The sequence below is a fragment of the Sus scrofa genome, chromosome 14 (assembly GCF_054392235.1).
Source record: "Sus scrofa isolate SSC_HxYL_T2T_F1_AM1 chromosome 14, Sscrofa_HxYL_maternal_Yorkshire_Landrace_v2.0, whole genome shotgun sequence".
NCBI lineage: Eukaryota > Metazoa > Chordata > Mammalia > Artiodactyla > Suidae > Sus > Sus scrofa.
In genome coordinates, this window is record NC_139396.1 from 163,577,233 (window position 1) to 163,594,217 (window position 16,985).

The 16,985-nt window shown below is 58.0% G+C and overlaps 1 protein-coding gene across 50 annotated transcripts in view; it reads right to left on the reverse strand.

Moving 5' to 3' along the window:
• CFAP46 (cilia and flagella associated protein 46) overlaps positions 1–16,985 on the reverse strand; it is an 86,713-nt gene that overhangs the window by 60,402 nt on the left and 9,326 nt on the right. For 37 of the 50 annotated variants that reach the window (XR_014828266.1, XR_014828267.1, XR_014828258.1 and 34 more), the window contains 7 exons: positions 11,418–11,516; positions 9,686–9,876; positions 3,475–3,703; positions 3,206–3,326; positions 1,989–2,112; positions 1,706–1,836; positions 1,183–1,310 (listed from right to left, as the gene is read on the reverse strand). Coding sequence is in view for 36 of the 50 variants with exons in the window: in XM_084997564.1 (XP_084853690.1) it covers positions 1,183–1,310; positions 1,706–1,836; positions 1,989–2,112; positions 3,206–3,326; positions 3,475–3,703; positions 9,686–9,876; positions 11,418–11,516 (1,023 nt within the window). In the remaining 14 variants the exon portion in view is untranslated. The remainder of the gene's footprint in view (positions 1–1,182; positions 1,311–1,705; positions 1,837–1,988; positions 2,113–3,205; positions 3,327–3,474; positions 3,704–9,685; positions 9,877–11,417; positions 11,517–16,985) is intronic. The other 13 variants (XM_084997561.1, XM_084997566.1, XM_084997560.1 and 10 more) reach the window with 2 other exon arrangements.

A 16,985-nucleotide genomic window follows, 5' to 3' on the forward strand; every position in this document is an offset into this window, starting at 1 on the left:
GTCGCAGAGAGGTCACGGGAGCACTGACCCGGCGCCAGGCGGGAACGTGCAGCCAGGCGCAAGGTAGGGAAACCCTGTGGCATACCCCAAGCTGTCACCTCCCCCTCCCCGCAAGCGCTGTCCCTTTTGAGAGCACAACCCAAGCGACACCTTGGGATAGAAACATCACCTCTTAACACGAGCAAGTGCCTGGCCACACCCCGGTCCCTGCAGAGAAGCGCTGCAGCCTGGCTGGGCCACCGGGCGCCAAGGACACCACTGTCTCACCAGCTCCAGGGTCATCCTGCCCCCAACTAATGGCGCGGGCCTGGCACTCAGAGATGCATGGCAGCCCCTCAAAGAACATATCTGTGTGTGTTCTGACCAGGTGACAAGCCCAAGTGACCCCAAGAATTCGGAAGTTACGAAATGCCACCAAAGCCACCACCACGTGCAGATGCACGGGTCCCAGGGCCAGCTGGGACCCAGCTGAGTCACCTGGCTGGCCCTTGGGTCTCTACGTGCCCACTGTGGGGGGCAGTGGTGACCCCAGGTCGAGGCCCTGTGGGGCTGGTCCCCAGGAGCCTTCAGCCACCTCTGAGGGAGATGCTTCTCTTTGCACCTGGTTCGCGGCACTTCTGCACCTTCTCCGCAGCACACGGCACCCCAAATCCAGTAACACTCGGCCTGCAGGACCCGTGTCACTGTGGGTTCACACTTCAGACAGGATTTCCAAGGGAAACGTGCATCCACACACATCACGACGCCTTTCTGATTTATGTATTTTTTTTTCTTTCCTTTTTAGAGCTGTACCTGTGGCATGTGGAGGCTCTCAGGCTGGAGGCTGCATCAGAACTGCAGCTGCTGGCCTACACCACAGCCACAGCAATGCAGGACCCAGCTGCATCTGGGACCTACGCTGCAGCTTGTGGCAACGCCGGATCCTCAACCCACTGAGCAAGGCCAGGGACTGAACCCACATCCTCATGGATACTACGTCAGCTTCTTAACCCACTGAGCCACCATGGGAACTCCTTGATTTACAGTCTTCTCCCAGAAAAGCTCCCAAGAAGCTAGGAAGTTTCCCCTAAGCTGCAGCTCACTGAAGGAGCCTGGGCGGAGCCTTAGGATCAAGTCTTGGCGGGTCGGCGCACAGCCACGCAGAGCGGCAGCGCGGGGGCTGCGGCCACCTGAGGGACGCACCTCGGCGCTAATGAACCCCACCTCCGCGACCGTGCGCAGCAGGCTGGGGGACATCTGCTTCTGCAGGGTGGTGTCCGAGTGGTTCCGGGAGTCCTGCCTGGCACCCTCCCCGCCCTTCCTCTTCTTTCCTGGGAAAGAGCAGAGCGTCAGGGAAGCTGGGCAGCCCAGGGCGGGAGGGGTCTCTGCCAGGTGAGACTTGGCCGAGCAGGGGCAGCCAGGTGTCCCCGGGGCAGCGCGGCCACAGCTAACCTCCAGCTGATTCCTGGCAACTGGCTCTTGGTTTTGCTTGTGTGAAGTCCCCGCTCCACCTTCCACACCCAGTCCCAGGCCCCCCGGGGCCCCTGGCCTGTCCCCACGTGCTCACTGTCCCCGAGTCCTCCCTCCTCCAGGGACCTGCATGCCGGACTCGTGCCCAGACCCGGTACCGATGAGGGGAGCCAGCCCCCGCCCTGGGCGGCCCCCAAGGACCCCATGGTGACCACGGGCACGGGTGCGGGGTGCCCAGGTGTGGCCGAGGGCCTACCTCTCTTCAGCCTGGCCGGCTTCTTCACCTTGACGCTGTCGTAGAGCAGGCAGAAGTGGCAGGCTGCGCGGCACACGTCCCACACGCCCTGCTGCCGGGCCACCTTGGCAAGCTCTGCCCAGATCTGTATCCTGCAGACGTGGCGGTGACATCGGACACTGGGACCTCCACGCTGCGCCTCCTCCCAGAGCCACCTGGCCAGACGCGAGGCCGCAGGATGGCCTGTGGGGGCTGCCCCGAGGGGGTGGGGGGCGAAAGGGCAAGGGCAGCGCTGTCCCCCCACCTCTCCTTGTCGTTCCTGCTCCCCAGGCGCCGCAGGTGTCCGGCGGCCTTGTCCACGCTGAGGGAGTGGTGCCGTGCCTTGGCGAACAGGTGGGTGAAGCGGCCACGGCTCTTCCCAATGGAGACTGGGGGTGGACGACGAAATGGGGCGCTGACGGCACCAGCACTCGGCGCTCTGGATGTGGAGGGTGGCGCCTCGCAGGCATTTTTTTTTTGGTCTTTTGATGGAAATTAGGCCGCACTAACTGTGCCTTTGTGGGGAGGGCGCCGGGTGCACAGCGGGCAGAACCAGCCCCACCCCCACCTGCCCCCCCACCGCTGGTTGCGCCTGGGCAGGGAGGCGGCCTCCTGCACCCCCCGCCCTTCCCCTTCAGGAGCCCTGGCCCAGCCGGGCCCTCTGCCTGAGCCCTCACTGCTGAAATGCACCCAGGAAGCGGTGGGGGGGGGGGGGGGCAAGGCGACTGTCGGGACGAGAAGGAAACACAGGGAGGCACCACCACACCCCAGACGAGGGCGACACAGGACGAGGCATGGGCAGGGGACGGAGAGGGTGCCAGGCGCTGGCCCACCGAGTGCTGTCTCAGAGCTGTGCTCCCTCCCACAGGGCGTCCCAGACCCCCCCTCCCAGGCTCCTGTCTGTGGACAGCGGGGTCCCCGGGGCTGAAAGCTGCCAGCGGGGAGCAGGCAGGAGGGACCCCAGAGGACAGGTGCCAATACACCTGGGGTCACGTGGAGTCCGGGGCCCCCACCTTGCACCTGGGACAGTGGCACAGGTGAGGACGTGCCCCAGAGACAGGAGGAGGCCTGACTGCAGGCCTCAGATGGTGGCACTCGGGGAGGGCTCCGGCCAGGGAGAACCACGTTAAAATGAAGCCATGGTGGGGGGTGTGTGATGGTGTCGCAGAGGGAAACCGGTCTTGAGGAACCTGGGCCTGTGCCAGTCAAGGAGCTGGGCTGGGCGGCCCTTCCCGCCGGCCCAGGAGGGACAGCCCTGCCGACACCCTGGGCTCGGACGTTGTCCTCATGGCGTGTGAGCACCATGAGGGGTGCCGTCACGAGGAGTGGGGAGCGAACCCCCCTCTTGCCTCCAGAGGCTGCACCCCACACACCCGGGCCTGTGGGGCAGAGGTCAAGGCCGGGTGGGCTCAGACGCATGGGGTCGGGGTCTGCCCTGGACGGTGTGAGGCTGGGTGGCGCCCGCAGGGAGAGCCCTCGCACCTTTGGCCTCGTTCTCGCTGTCGAGCACGACCTGGAAGGTGTCGGGGGCCAGGGCCAGGCCCGCGTTCACCAGCAGGGCCCGCTTCTTGCGCACGCTGTCCTTGGCCAGGGCCTTCTTGGCCTGCAAGGGCAGGGGCAGGGGGTGAGGAGCGTGGCCTGTCATCCAAAGCCGAGGGCCTGCCGTCGTTTCTGAGCGCTCCCGGCCTCCGCGGGGCCCCGCCCTCCGCGGGCACAGGCACAGGGGCTGCAGGGCCGAGTCCCGGGGGCACCTGCTCGATGGCCATGGTGGCCTTGTCCTCGGCGCGCTCGGGGGTCTGGTACAGCATGGTGCAGAGGCGCAGGCGGTTGAAGGCCGTCCTGAGCCCGTCCTGGTAGAGGCCCAGGCTGTCCAGCAGCATGGCCTTCCTCAGGTGCTCCATGGCCGGCTCCAGGCGGTCGGCGTCCTCCTCGATGTGCGCCACCTCCATGTGCACTTGGCAGCGGAGCGGGACCATGAGGCTGGGGGGACAGCGCAGCGTCACGCGGGGCCCTCCCGGCACCTGGCGCTCCACCTGCCTCCCGCCCTGCCTTGCTGGGACCTGCACGGGGCCGAGAGGAGACCTCACGCCCACGGGCGCTGCAGGGCTGGCGCCGTCTGGCCCAGCGTTCCTAGAGGGCTCTTGGCGTCGCCAACAAGTGAGTTATGTACAACGTGAGGCCCAGGCTCTGCCTCGGGGGACGCGGCCCTCCCTGCTCTGCTCTGCGTCCCCGTCTCCTCGGCCAAGGCACACACGGCGCGGTGCGGCCACCACGTCCTGTGGGCCCACCGTCTCTGCCTGGCGCTTGCTACTGCTGCTGCCTTTGCTGGAACCACGTGGGGCTGGACGCGCGCGTGTAAGACTGTAACTCAAGTCTCCTCAGAGCCTTTTCAGCAGCAGCACGCAGAGCCCCGCGTCACGGCCACAGACACAGCAGCTGCCAACCCAACAAACGCGGTCGAAAGAAAGTTCTTCGGGACCCCGAGCTGACGCCCAGCCGGGCCAGGCCGACGTGTTGCCCGACAGGCTGCAACTCGGGGCCGAGGAGGCAGCGGGCCCAGGGCAAGGGGCAGGAGCTCTGCTGCTCGAGGCAGAGGGAGTCGCAGGCGCTGATGCCCGCCCAGGGGGCCCTGGTTGAGGCTGAGGGCGAAGTCCGTGCTCCCGGGAGGGAACCAGGTTCACGGACTCTCCTCGAAGTCTGGACTGCAGCCAGCAACGGGGCAGCAAAGAGGAGGCCAGCAGAGGGGAGCCGGCCTCGCACCAAACCCCGGGCTCCAGGAGGCCTGACCCTGAGTCCATACGTGATGCTCGTCCAGGGCTGGCCCACCTGAGGGGCCAGCTGAGGCAAGCAGACACTGACTGCCCGGGCAGAGGGGTCTACACAGCAGAGCAGCCTGCCCAGGAACAACCGGGCAAGCTACTGGCTCGAGGAGGCCACCCGGAGGGTGGAAGACAGTGGGTGTGAATGAGAGACCCCACTGCCGCCAAGAGAACGGCCAGAGCTTAGAAACGGGTACTTTTTCTGCTTCCAACTGTGACCAAGTCTCTGGCACACACAGCCACACTTGAGCTGGACGAAACACACGAGGCAGCCGATTCAGGTCCTAGGAGCCTGCCATCCTGAGAAGGAAGGTCAGGAATGAGCCTGGGCGTTGCTGGCTGCATGGAGAGGACGTCCCGGCCACAGCGGGCAGAGCACCAGGCCTGCAGCCGCCCAGGACCCTAGGAGACCTTCCCAGAATAGACCCCACCCATGTCCTCTGGCTGCCTCTTGTCTGTAGAAAACCTTTAGCTTCCTGGGCCTTCCCCAAGCTCCAAAGAATAAGTTTAATCAGAGAAGTGAAAAAAAAATGCAGAAAGCAAAATAGTCAAGCGAGACAAAATAATAATAGTTTAGCCACTCAACAAAGTCAAGGACCTGTAGTTCTTTCTTGAGGGCTCTGGATAATATTCTGAGCCACGCCCTTTGAGCCGTTCTGCAGACACCGAATCCCCCACCAGGTGGAAGAAGTTACCTGTACGCTGCCCACAAGCACAGAGACCCCCAGACGGGTTGGAACCGGAAGGTTGATGATGCTGACTTCCGATTACATCACCACCAGCCAATCAGAAGAATGCCCGCCAGCGGACCACGCCCCTTCAACACTGTGAGACTCACCAACCCTCTAGGCGGACACAGTTCTCAGGGCACTCTGCCTGGCAAAGCGATAAAGCTGTTCTTCTCTATTTCACCCAAAACTCTGGCTCCATGTTTCCACGTGGCACCAGTGAACAGAGGCCCACGGAGCCGCGGCAGCTGGAGTCTGCAGGGGGGTGGAGGGAGGACTCTGCTCAGGGCCCAGGAAGGCTCACCAGGCTGGAGAAGTGGAACCGGGTACCAGACCCGCAGTTGCAGCCCGGCCGCCACAGCGCGGGCCGGTCAGGGCTCACTGGCGTCCTGACATCCCCGAGATGCCACAGGGCTGGCTCCCCAGGAGGAAGATGCACGGCAAGAAGGCTGCTCTGGGCCCACCCGAAGAACACCTGCAGTGGAGCCTGCTGAGATCACAGGTGCCGCAGGGCTGGAGGCCAAGCCTGCTCTGGCCGTCCTGAGATACACCCAACAAGACACAAAGCCGCCTCTCAGCCAGCAACTGCAGGGCGTAAGGTCAACAACAAAGATCACAGAACCCACAGCCTCCAAGATGTGCCAACCACGATGCTCGCTGTGAGGTAAAAACTACTAGACTTGAGAGGAAACAGGAAAATGTAACCCAGAGTCAGGACCTAAGACGCCAGAGGCTGGATCCAGCAGGTAGATCCTTTAATGCAGTATTACAACGCAAAAATAAATACATTCCAAAAATGGAAGGAAAGCATTGCTAATGAGAGAACAGGGAATCTCAGTACATGATTAAAAAAAAAAAAAAAAAAAAAGCAATACTAGAGCTAAAACCTGTAATAACTGAAAAGTGCCCAACTGAACTTAACAGCAGATGGGAGAAGGCAGAGAAAGAGCCAGTGAACCTGAAAGCAGAACAGAAATCCTCTATCAAAAGGACACGGGGGAAGGGGTTTTAAAACGAGCAGAGCCTGGGGCCTGCCGGACAGCATTCGATGTTCAGACTCATGTCCTCGCACCCGCCGCAAAGGAGAGCAAGAATGAGGCAGAAAGAAATAGTGCAAGAAATAACAGCCAGTGGCTTCCCAAATCTGATGAAAATATCATCTTCCATATCTGAGTATCTCCGCTAATCCCAGGCAGGATTTTTTTTTTATTCTAAAAATCTCCAAGGAAAACCACAATCAAAATGCAGAAAATAAAAGTTAGAGATACAAACCTGAAAGCAGGAGGGAGGGGGAGACTCAATGCACACGGGAGAACCGTGCCTGAAAGACTCCTGGCTTCTTAGCAGCAACTGCAGAGGCCAGAAGAAAATAAACAGCCTCTTCAAGGTGTCGAAGGAGGAACTGCAAACCCAGAAGCCAGTGAAAAGTGAAAGTGCTCTTCAAAGACGAGGGTCAGGTAAAGTCACCTCCAGGTCGACAAAAGCCGGAAGAATTCATCACCAGCAGCCACACATCACGAGAAAAAAATGAAGCAAGTTCTTCAGGCTGCAACAACAGCAGACGGAAACTTGGATCCAAGGAAAAGAAAAAAGCGCCTGTGGGCCAGCGACGAAGCGGGCAAGCAGGAGAGACTATCGTTTTTCTCCGCAATTTTTGTAAATGAAGAAAACCTCAACTCGCTGGCTGCTCAAAAGCAGCACAACAACCCTGTGAGAGGCCGTTCATAACACAGTTAAAAGCAAAAGGTCTGACAACCACCACACAAAGTGGGTGGACGGACAGACGCAAAGGCCGGGTGGGAGGCACCCCCTTAGACAGGCCTCGCCCTGCAGCAGCCCCCGCCCACCCAGCCCAAGGGGAGAGGGACAGGCAGGCTGATGGAGGCAGTAAAACACGCAATTCACCTCAGCGAAGGCAGGGAAAGAACAGCCACAGAACACAGCGGCGTCTAAGAGACTGCAGACAAGTTCAAAATCACACTCAACCCAAAGAGACGGAACCCTCCCATTAAAAGGCCGAGGTTATCACACTCGATTCAAAGAAAAAAGACCCAGCCACATGCTGTTGACAAGACCTGCTCGTCAGAGCTGCGCTCCCCACTTTACACGGCAAGGTCCACAGAGGGTGAGTGTGGAAAGGATGAAAAGGAAGCACCCAGTCAGTCCAGAGGAACATTTCAGAGAGAAAGCACCCACCCGGCTCCAACTAGAGCAAAGGACAGAGACCACCCCCACTTCCCACTTCACCGGGAAGTCGGCGTGACCTTGACGTCCAGCGTTGACAAGACGGGTTCCCGGCAGGGCGCAGCGGGAACGAACCCGACGAGGAGCCGTGAGGTTGCAGGGTCGATCCCTGGCCTCACTCAGTGGGTTGAGGATCCAGTGTTGCCGTGAGCTGTGGTGTGGGTCGCAGACAGACTCGGCTTGGATCTGGCGTTGCTGTGGCTGTGGTGTAGGTTGGCAGCTGTAACTCTGATTAGACCCCTAGCCTGGGAACCTCCATATGCCGTGGGTGCGGCCATAAAAAAAATAGCAAAAAAAAAAAGTTGACAAAGATACTACAAAAGAAGAAAACCACAGGCCAATGTCTTCATGAATGTGCCACAAAAAATATATTAGCAACGCACCAGGAAATCAAACCTGGGCAATGTACACAAAAACTGCTCTGTCAGGACCACGCGGAAAAGGCAACGTTGCTTCATAACCAAAAATCGAGCCGTCTAATTAACCACATTAGAGGACAAAAGAAAATAGTCACACAGCTTTTCCTTTTTTTAAATTATTATTGTGGTTTCCTCTGCGGCACACGGAGGTTCCCAGGCTAGGGGTCAAAATGGAGCTGCAGCTGCTGGTCTACACCACAGCCACAGCCACATACCTGCGACCCACACTGCAGCGCGGCAGCACCAGACCCTTAACCTTCCGACCGAGGCCAGGGATCGAACCTGCATCCTCATGGACACTGGTTGGGTGTGTTACAGACCTTTTTAACAGATGCATTACAAACGTTTGACAGCATTCAACACCTACCCATGATTTAAAAAACAGCACAGCAAACAGGACATGTGAAATGTGTGCATTCGATCGTATGCAATTGTATCTCAATAAAGTTAATTAGAAAAAGAACCGTCAGAGAAAAAGAAGGCAACTAGAAGATATTACCTTTAAAAATCAGACAAACATGAAAAAACCTAAAAGGATATCTTTGGAAGAGAAAGTCATTAAAATTTAAAAATATATGCTGGACCAAAGAGAGAGAGAAAGAATTAGAGGGTCTGTAGAATAACCGATGGCCTGGAGGACCCGGTTGGGGCCGTGGGTGCAGGAGGGACGGCAGGCGGCCGGGAGCAGGGCCCTCAGACGCCCCCCGGGATGGATTCCACAAGGGGAGACTTTTGCTGTGTCTTTTGTTTTTCATTCTTTCGTCTTTTTAGAGCCGCACCTGAGGCATGTGGAGGCTCCCTGGTTAGGGGTCGAGTCGGAGCTGTAGCCGCCGGCCTACACCACAGCCACAGCAACGCGGGATCGGGGCCACGTCTGCGACCTCCACCACAGCTCACGGCAACGCCGGGTCCTTAACCCACGGAGTGAGGCCGGGGAGGAACCCACAGCCTCATGGTTCCTAGTCGGGTTTGTTACCGCCGCACCACGACAGGAACTCTGGGAAACTAGTTTTAAACGGGAAAACCCCAGACTCGAAGACGGCTGTCACTTCACAGACAAGACCCCAAGGGCCAGCACAAGAAGGGTCCCGAGGACCTGGGCCCCCATCGCCCGCCCGTGCTGCTGACCAGCTGTGGCTCCCCTGCCTCGGCTCCCGCAGATGACAAAACCTGCCCTCATTTCATCGTGGGAGCGGGGGCAGGGCTGGCCCCCACAGCCCCTCCTGCTGCTGCACCCTCCTGGGGGACCCTCCGCCCCTCCTCCTGCCCACACCCCAAATCCCCGCCCCCCCCGGGCTGATCTGCCCCACAAGAGGAGGCGTCTGCTCGGCCTGCCGGATTAATGGCCCTTGCCTGTGGGGTCATCCTGTGACCCCAGTCGGGGACAGAGCAGCAGACACTGAGGAGCACATGGGAGGGCTTCACGACTCTGGCCCCCACCCCAGCTCGCCCCTCCTGCGCCTGCGCCATGGGGCTGTGCCCGCTGCCATCGCCCCAGCCTGGACCCTCCTGCCTCAGCCCTCTCTCTGAAGCCCTCTCCACCGCCGACGGGCCGGCCCCCCATGCCCCCAGGCTGTCCCCGAGCCCTCTCCACCTCCGGTGGCCCCAGCCCCCCCCCCCCCCCCCGCCGCCCTCCAGACCCACTCTCCCCAAGGCCTCCCGGCCTCTCCAGCGGGCAGGTCTGCAAAGAGCCCTGGGCGCTGCCACCCTTCGTGCCCACTCCTTTCATCCTTTCCCGGGGGAACCAGCCACCTGTCCACCGTCTCCAGGGCCTCCGCGATGTTGGTCAGCGGCTTCCGCAGGTGGTGCCGCAGGTTGTGCTGCAGCAGAGGGAGGCATGCGTTCCACTGCGTGCTGCACACCACGTGGGTGACCCGGGGCTCGCCCAGCCGGACGGCTCGCTGGAGGGCGAGGTCGAGTCTCTGTATCACAGTCAGCTGGGTCTGCACAAAGGGCCATGGACAGGGCGTGAGGCCGGGGGCCCATACCCATTTATCAGGCCCCTGGGCACCACGGGCAAGCCAGGGCAGCCCCGGGCCTAACCAGAGCCCAGGACACAGCAGGAGGTGGGCCGGGGCCGCCGTCTGAGTCTTGCCTGTGGAAATGAGCCCACCTGAGCCGAGTCCACGGATTTCCTGGTCCTGTGTGTTTACAGGCCACGCCCGTCTCGTTTACTGTCCCGACAGCAGCCCCAGCCCATGCTACGCAGCCTCCCAGCAGACAGCGCTGGGCCCAGCATCAGCCTCACCAGCTCTGCCTCCCTCAGCTCAGCCTGTCCCAGGGCTCCTGGCTCCCTGGAGGCCTCCCCTCATCTGCTCCTAGGCCAGGGGTCGACCCCGCACCTCCTGGCTGCCAACACGCAAAGCCTGGGGTCTGGCACCCCTGAAGAGCCCTAGGCTGGAGGAGGCAGAGGGACAGGGCCCTGTAGGCCCCAGAGCCACCACCTTCCTCGAGGCCAAACGCTGGTGGGGCAGCCACCTGCGCAGGTCCACAGGGGACATGCACGCATCTGCCAGGCGGTGGGAACGCACCAAACAGAGCCCCCGAGGGTGGCAGACGAGCTCCTGCGGGCTGCTTGGCCCCTGGCAGAGCTCACAGCACAGAGGCTGCTGGCCCCTCCCAGGCCAGGCAGGTGCCGGCAGGACAGCCCTGCGGGGGACCCCAGGAGCTAATGCAGGGAGTGGCCGCCTCGGCCCCAAAGCCAGCCCAGTGCCATTATTCTTTCAGTGTCTGTTGGTTCCCTTTTTTGACTGCAGAATTCTAACTAAAGAACAGTCTAAAGGATGGCTACACTCCTTTCCTGGCAGTGGCTGCTGGTCCAGATCCGACTGCATTAAATAGACCCGGAGTGACGCTGAGCTCAGCTGTCTGTCACTCTTTGCCACTGTGTTCACAGGCGCCGTGTGCCAGCTCAGAGACAGCTGCCTCCTCGCCAACTGCTGAGGGAACAGTCTACACAAGTCTGCGGTTTCCAAAGGGGCAGGAATGCTCGGGGGAGGGGTGCTTGGACCTGCCCGCCCCCCACGCGGGGTCCCTGGCTGCACCCCTCCCCACTTCCCGGAGCCCCTTGGGTCCCCAAGCCCAGCGAGGCCACGGCCCCGCGCTCCGGCTGAGTCAGGACGGCAAAGGGCCCTCCCGGGACTCTGTTCTCAGCGCGCTGCCTCGGGGGCAGCTGGACCAGAGGACCGTCCCCCCAGCCCCCCGCCCAGGGAACGAAGGGGCTGCACGACCCTCACAGCACCCCCGCCAGGCCGAGGCGGCCCTGGGGCCCTGGGGCCCATCCTGGTGCAGCGGAGGAGGAAGATGGCCCTGGCCTCTGAGTTCCTGCAGGAGAGCCAGGAAAGCGGGTGGAAACAGGGGCCCAGGAGGCTGGCCTGTGTCCTCGCCACGGCCCCCATCCTCAAACCCGGCACCAACTCAGCTCCCAGCTCCCTGCAGACGCCCAACAGCTCAGCATCTGCTTCGGCCCCGGTCAAGGACTTACCTCCACGGCCTCTCGGGTGTAGATTTTAATTTTCTGCTCCAGTCTTAGAGCTTCTAACGCGCACTCCAAGCATTCCGTTTCAATCAGCTCGCCAGGGTCCTGAGGGGACAGAACGCTGCTCAGACGAAGCGTTTTCACAAAACAAACACGCACGGCCATTAACCTCAAAGACCAGTTTAACTATAACCGACGTGCTAGGCAGAAATTCAACAAATACAGATTAGACGATACAAATATATACGAGGAGAACTTAAAATGTGTCCAAAAGATGCCAAGACTTAAGGGAGAAAGCTACAAAAAAGTGTTTTTACCTTTAATAGTTGATTTCACCGGACGCTGGACTTTCAAAGACCCACATGGGCTTCAGACAACACCGGGTGACGGAATCTGGCAAAGGCGTCCCCTCACTTAGTCCCTGGAGTGGTCCAGCCGGACCGCCGGCTGCAGAGGCCGAGGCAGGCGGCAGGGGCCGCGACTGGCTCCGGGCGAGGCGCGCGGGCCTTCCCGGAGCTGCCAGACCTTCCCGACGCGCCCTCTGGCTGCCATCCGGCGGGCGCCTGGGGGCACGTCCAGGCTGCCTCGCCCGGGGGCGCGGCCGGCCGGCCGGCGGGCTTGTGAGATGAGAGGTCAGGACGACCCTCTCAGGCGCTTTTTTCTGTTTTTTTCCAGAATCGTACCGTTTCCTCGCTCGCAGACTGGTTCACAATGCATTTTGAGTTAATGCCGTGAGGTACCACGTGGGGGCCAAAGCGCCTCTTCTCCTAACTCATCACTCTGGCCGGTTTCCCCAAGACCGTTGCTCCCCGCAGGCTTTTTCCCGGAGGTCGCTCACCTCCACGTCACTCGGCTGTTCTTCTGGGTTTTGGCTCCTTCTTTCCCCTGCCTTTTCTCCTGGCTAGCTTTCGGCGCCGTCTCCTTTTCGCAGCCACAGGGTCGTAGCCTCTCTGGCTCCGGCCTCTGCGCCCTGTGGCTGGAGCGGGGGGCGGGGCCGCCGCATCCTGATGGGAGGCACTGGCTGGGGGGGGGAGCAGAGCTGAGGCTCCTCTTCTGGCGGGTGGGGCTTCATCTCTGGGTGAGATTAGGCTGCTGTAGCCTCTCTGGCTCTGGCCTCTGCCCCCTTGTGGCTGGCAGGGGGCGGGGGGGGGGGCTGTTCTCACCCTGTTTATTGTTTGGCTTGGGGGGGGCCTCTCAGCCCTGATGGGTGGGGCTTGTTTTTTCAAAACTGGCCCCCTCCAGGGGTGCTCACACCGACCACTATTCCCTGGGACATCCATCGCCAACGTCCTGCCCCCTCAGCGAGCCCCCCGCTTGCCCAGGAGATCCTCCAAAACCCACAGGGAGGTGTGACCCAGTTCTTACCGAGACCCTGCTTTGCCCTCCAAGAGTGGACACCCGCTTCCCCCAGTCCCATGGAGCTCCCGCGCTCCAGCCCCGCTGGCCCTCCACCCCAAATGCTCGGGGCTCCTCCTCCCAACAGTGCCAGACCCCCCGCGTGGGACCTGCCGCGGGGCTCAGAACCCTCACTCCTCGGAGGAGCCCCTGCCACGCAGTCGTCTTCCAGTCGGCAGGTCTCCCCGCAGAGGGCGCGGGCTGCTCTGCTGTGAGAACGCCCCTCCTGCCAGCTTGATGTGGCTTCCTCTCTGTCTTGGGTGTAGGTCCCCTTTTTAGGTAGTTTCCAGTCTACTTTGGTGATGGCTGTTCAGCAGCTGGTTGTAATGTTGGTGTTTTCGTGAGAGGAGGGGAGCTCGGGTCCTTCTGCTCCGTCATCCCGTCTCTGTGCCCCCCAGTTCCCGGATTCTAATTCGATGGACCGGGCAACTGTGAGAGCACACCGGCTCTGTGGGCACCATGTCGCCGTCGGCTTTGCGCTCTTGCTCCGTGGCGGCTCCAGTGTTCATCTCCTCGCGTGTGGTTGTTCTCCTTCTGGCACAACAGGTCACAAGGTGCTCTGGCATCCACCGTCCGGGGCCCACTTCTGCAGCTCATCCAAGCCCGAGGGGGCTGTGCTGGCTGGCCGATCGCTGGACTCGACCCTGTTCCTCGGTCTCCGCGGCTCTTGGCGTCACCACCACCCTGTCCTGACCGTGGCGCCTTTGCATCCAGGCTTCAAGCTGGGCCGTGGGCATCTTCTGACATTGTTCTGTGTTTTTCAAAGGTGCTTGCAGAATTCTAGGTCCTTTGCAGTCTCACGTAAAACTTGTCCTCAACTTACAGATGTTTGAAGCCCTCCTGCGAGGACTTTGACTGGGACCGCGTTGAATCTATTGTTCACGCTGTTGAAAACGGACATCTTAACGATACTGAGTCTTTTTCCTTTTTCAGGCTGAGCCCACAGCACGTGGAAGTTCCCAGGCCAGTGACTGAATCCGAGCCACAGCTGCAACCTGAGCTGCAGCCGAGGCAGCGCCGCATCCTTGAACCCGCTGTGCCGGGCCGGAGAGCAAACGGTGCATCCACAGTGACCCGAGTAGCTGCGCTCAGGTTCCTTCCCTACAGCCACGGTGCTGGCCTCCAGCAATGTCGAGTCTTTTTTTTTTTTTTTTTTTTTTTTTTTTTTTTTTTTGCCATTTCTTGGGCCGCTTCCGAGGCATGTGGAGGTTCCCAGGCTAGGGGTCCAATCAGAGCTGTAGCCGCCAGCCTACGCCAGAGCCACAGCAATGCCAGATCCGAGCCGTGTCTGGACCTACACCACAGCTCACGGCAACGCCAGATCCTTAACCCACTGCGCGAGGCCAGGGATCGAACCCTCAACCTCATGGTTCCTAGCTGGATTCGTTCACCGCTGCGCCACGACGGGAACTCCAACATTGAGTCTTTTGATCCACACTATCATCTTTGCTTCAAGTAGCCACTTCTCTTTCGCGAAGATTCACATTCTCAGGGCTCTGTGCATCACGGATGCGGGTCCCTTCCTGGAGCTGTTCACCATCTGTGCGGACCCAGATCTCTGTCCGATTATCATCTTCCTCCTGCCTGAAAAGCATCCTTTAAAATTACTCGTAGTGTGAGTCGGATGCTTTCAGATTTGTGTTTATTTTTAAAAATATTTATTTTGCCTCTGGTTTTGAAAGATATTTTCTCTGAATGTAAATTTTTAGGTTGATGGTTTTTGTTTTAGTATTTTAAGGATGCTGATCTCAGGTCTTTTGGCTGGTTTTGTTTCCAACAAAGGTACTGCTGCTGTCTGCTGTCATTCGGGTTTCTGTTCCTCAGTACAGAATCCCTGCCAGAGATCATTAAATTCAGAAGACTGGGCCATTCTTCCTTTTCCCTTTTTTTGGTCATTTTAGGGCTGCACCCACAGCATTGGACCCCCAGGCTAGGGGTCCAATCCAAGCTGTAGCTGCTGGCCTACCGCACAACCAGAGCAGCATGGGATCTGAGCCTCATCTGTGCCCTACACCACATCTCAGGGCAACACTGGATCCTTAACCCACTGAGCAAGGCCAGGGATCAAACCCATGTCCTCATGGATACTAGTCGGGTTCGTTACCACTGAGCCACAATGGGAACTCCTGATTTTTTTTTTTTTTTTTTGCTACCTATATATGAGTTCCTTATCTACTGTGGATATTAACTTCTTATCAGATATATGATTTGCAAACCTTTTCTCCTGTGCCACAGGTTGCGTTTTAACTCTGTTGATTGTTGCCTTTGCCGTACAGATGTTCAGTTTGATGACGTCCTAGTCGTTGACTTTGCCTTTGACATCATTTTCAAAATTGCCCAGACCAATGCCGCTATGTCTTTCCATTTGTATTCTTGTAGGAGTCTCATGGTTTCAGGTCTTAAAGCCTTTGACGCATTTCAAGTAAATTTTGCGAGTGGTGTAAGGTGGGGTCCAGTCATCTGCCTGCAGGCGGACACTCAGTGTGTCCAGCACCGCTCACCAAGGGGCTGCCCTTCCCCACTGCATGTCCTTGTGCCCTCGTCAAAGGCTGGCTGACACTGTGCGTGTGGCCTTACTTCTGTGCTCTCACTCAGGATAGCTTTGTGATACAGTTGGAAATGAGCAAGGGTGACTTCTCCAGTTTTGTTTTTCTTTATAAGAGTGCTTTGGCTCTTCTGTGGTTCCATACAAGTGGTTTTTTTCTAGTTCCGTGAGAAATGCCATCGGAACTTCGACAAGGACTGCATTGAACCTGTAGACGGTGTGGGGTAGTAGAGACATTTTAACAATTTTCACTCTTGCAATCCCAAGGCCTGGGCCATCTCTCCACCCTCGGTGTCTTCTTCAGCGTCTTCCATCAACGCCTTCTACTCTTTGGTGCACAGGACTTTCAACTCGCTGGGTGAAGCTATTCCCGAATACTTTCCTGGTCTTGGCACTTTCGTAAGTGGAACTCTTTTCCTTGCTGTTGCTGTACTGCTGTCTACTTCTGCTTTCAGATTTGCTAGTATTTGTCAGTCTATTCAGGTATGCCAATGCATATACACATGCACGTACCATCGTCGTGTTCTCTGGGTCAGTCTGTTTATCATTAATAATGATCTTCTTTGTCCTGTTACAGCTCTTGACTTAAAGCCTCTTTCGTCTGATACAAGTACAGCTACTCCCGCTCTTCTGGTTGCCATTTGCCTGGAATATTTTTTCCAACCCTTTACTTTCGGCCTCTGCATGTCCTTAAGGCCGAAGCCAGTCTCCTGTGAGCAGCGTTATCACTGGGTCTTTTTTTTTTTTTTTTTAATCCATTCAGCTCTCTATGTTTTTGGATTGGAGAATTTAATCTTACGTTTAAAGTAATTATTGCTAAGTAAGTACTTACTATGTCATCTTGTTGTTTTCCTGTTTGTTTTATAGTTCCTTCGGGAGTTCCTGTCGTGGCGCAGTGGAAACGAATCCGACTAGGAGCCATGAGGTTGCAGGTTTGATCCCTGGCCTCGCTCAGTGGGTTAAGGATCCGGCGTTGGCATGAGCTGTGGTGTAGGTCGCAGACGAGGCTCAGATCCTGCGTTGCTGTGGCTCTGGTACAGGCTGGTGGCCACAGCTCTGACTAGACCCCTAGCCTGGGAACCTCCATGTGCCATGGATGTGGCCCTAAAAAGGACAAAAGTCAAAAACTAAAAAATAAAATAAAAAAGTGTAGTTCCTTTGTCCCTTTCTTGCTTTCTTTGTGATTTGACGATTTCCTATAGTGCCATGCTTTGATTCTTTTCCTTTAATATTTTGTGTATCTACTGCAGGGTTTGCTTTTGTGGTTACAGAAAACATCTAATAGTTAACGACAATTTATTTAAAGCTGAAACAACTTGATTTGCATATAAAAAGCTTATATTTTTTACTCCCCAACATGTTGTGTTTTTGATGTCCCAATTTATGTCTTTTTGCCTTTTGCATCTGCTAACAAATTACTGTAGCCACAGCTATACTTTCAATAATTTTTTCTGTTAAACTCTGTACTGGGTTAAGTGAGTTACATGCCACCAGGACAGTGTCAGATTGTTCTGAATCTAACTACATGCTCAGCTTTAGCAGTGAGTTTTACTCCCATGCTATAACCAGTGCCCTTTCGTTTCAGCCTGAACAGCCCCTCTGCTTCCGTTTATCTGGGAGAGTCTTTGCCTCGC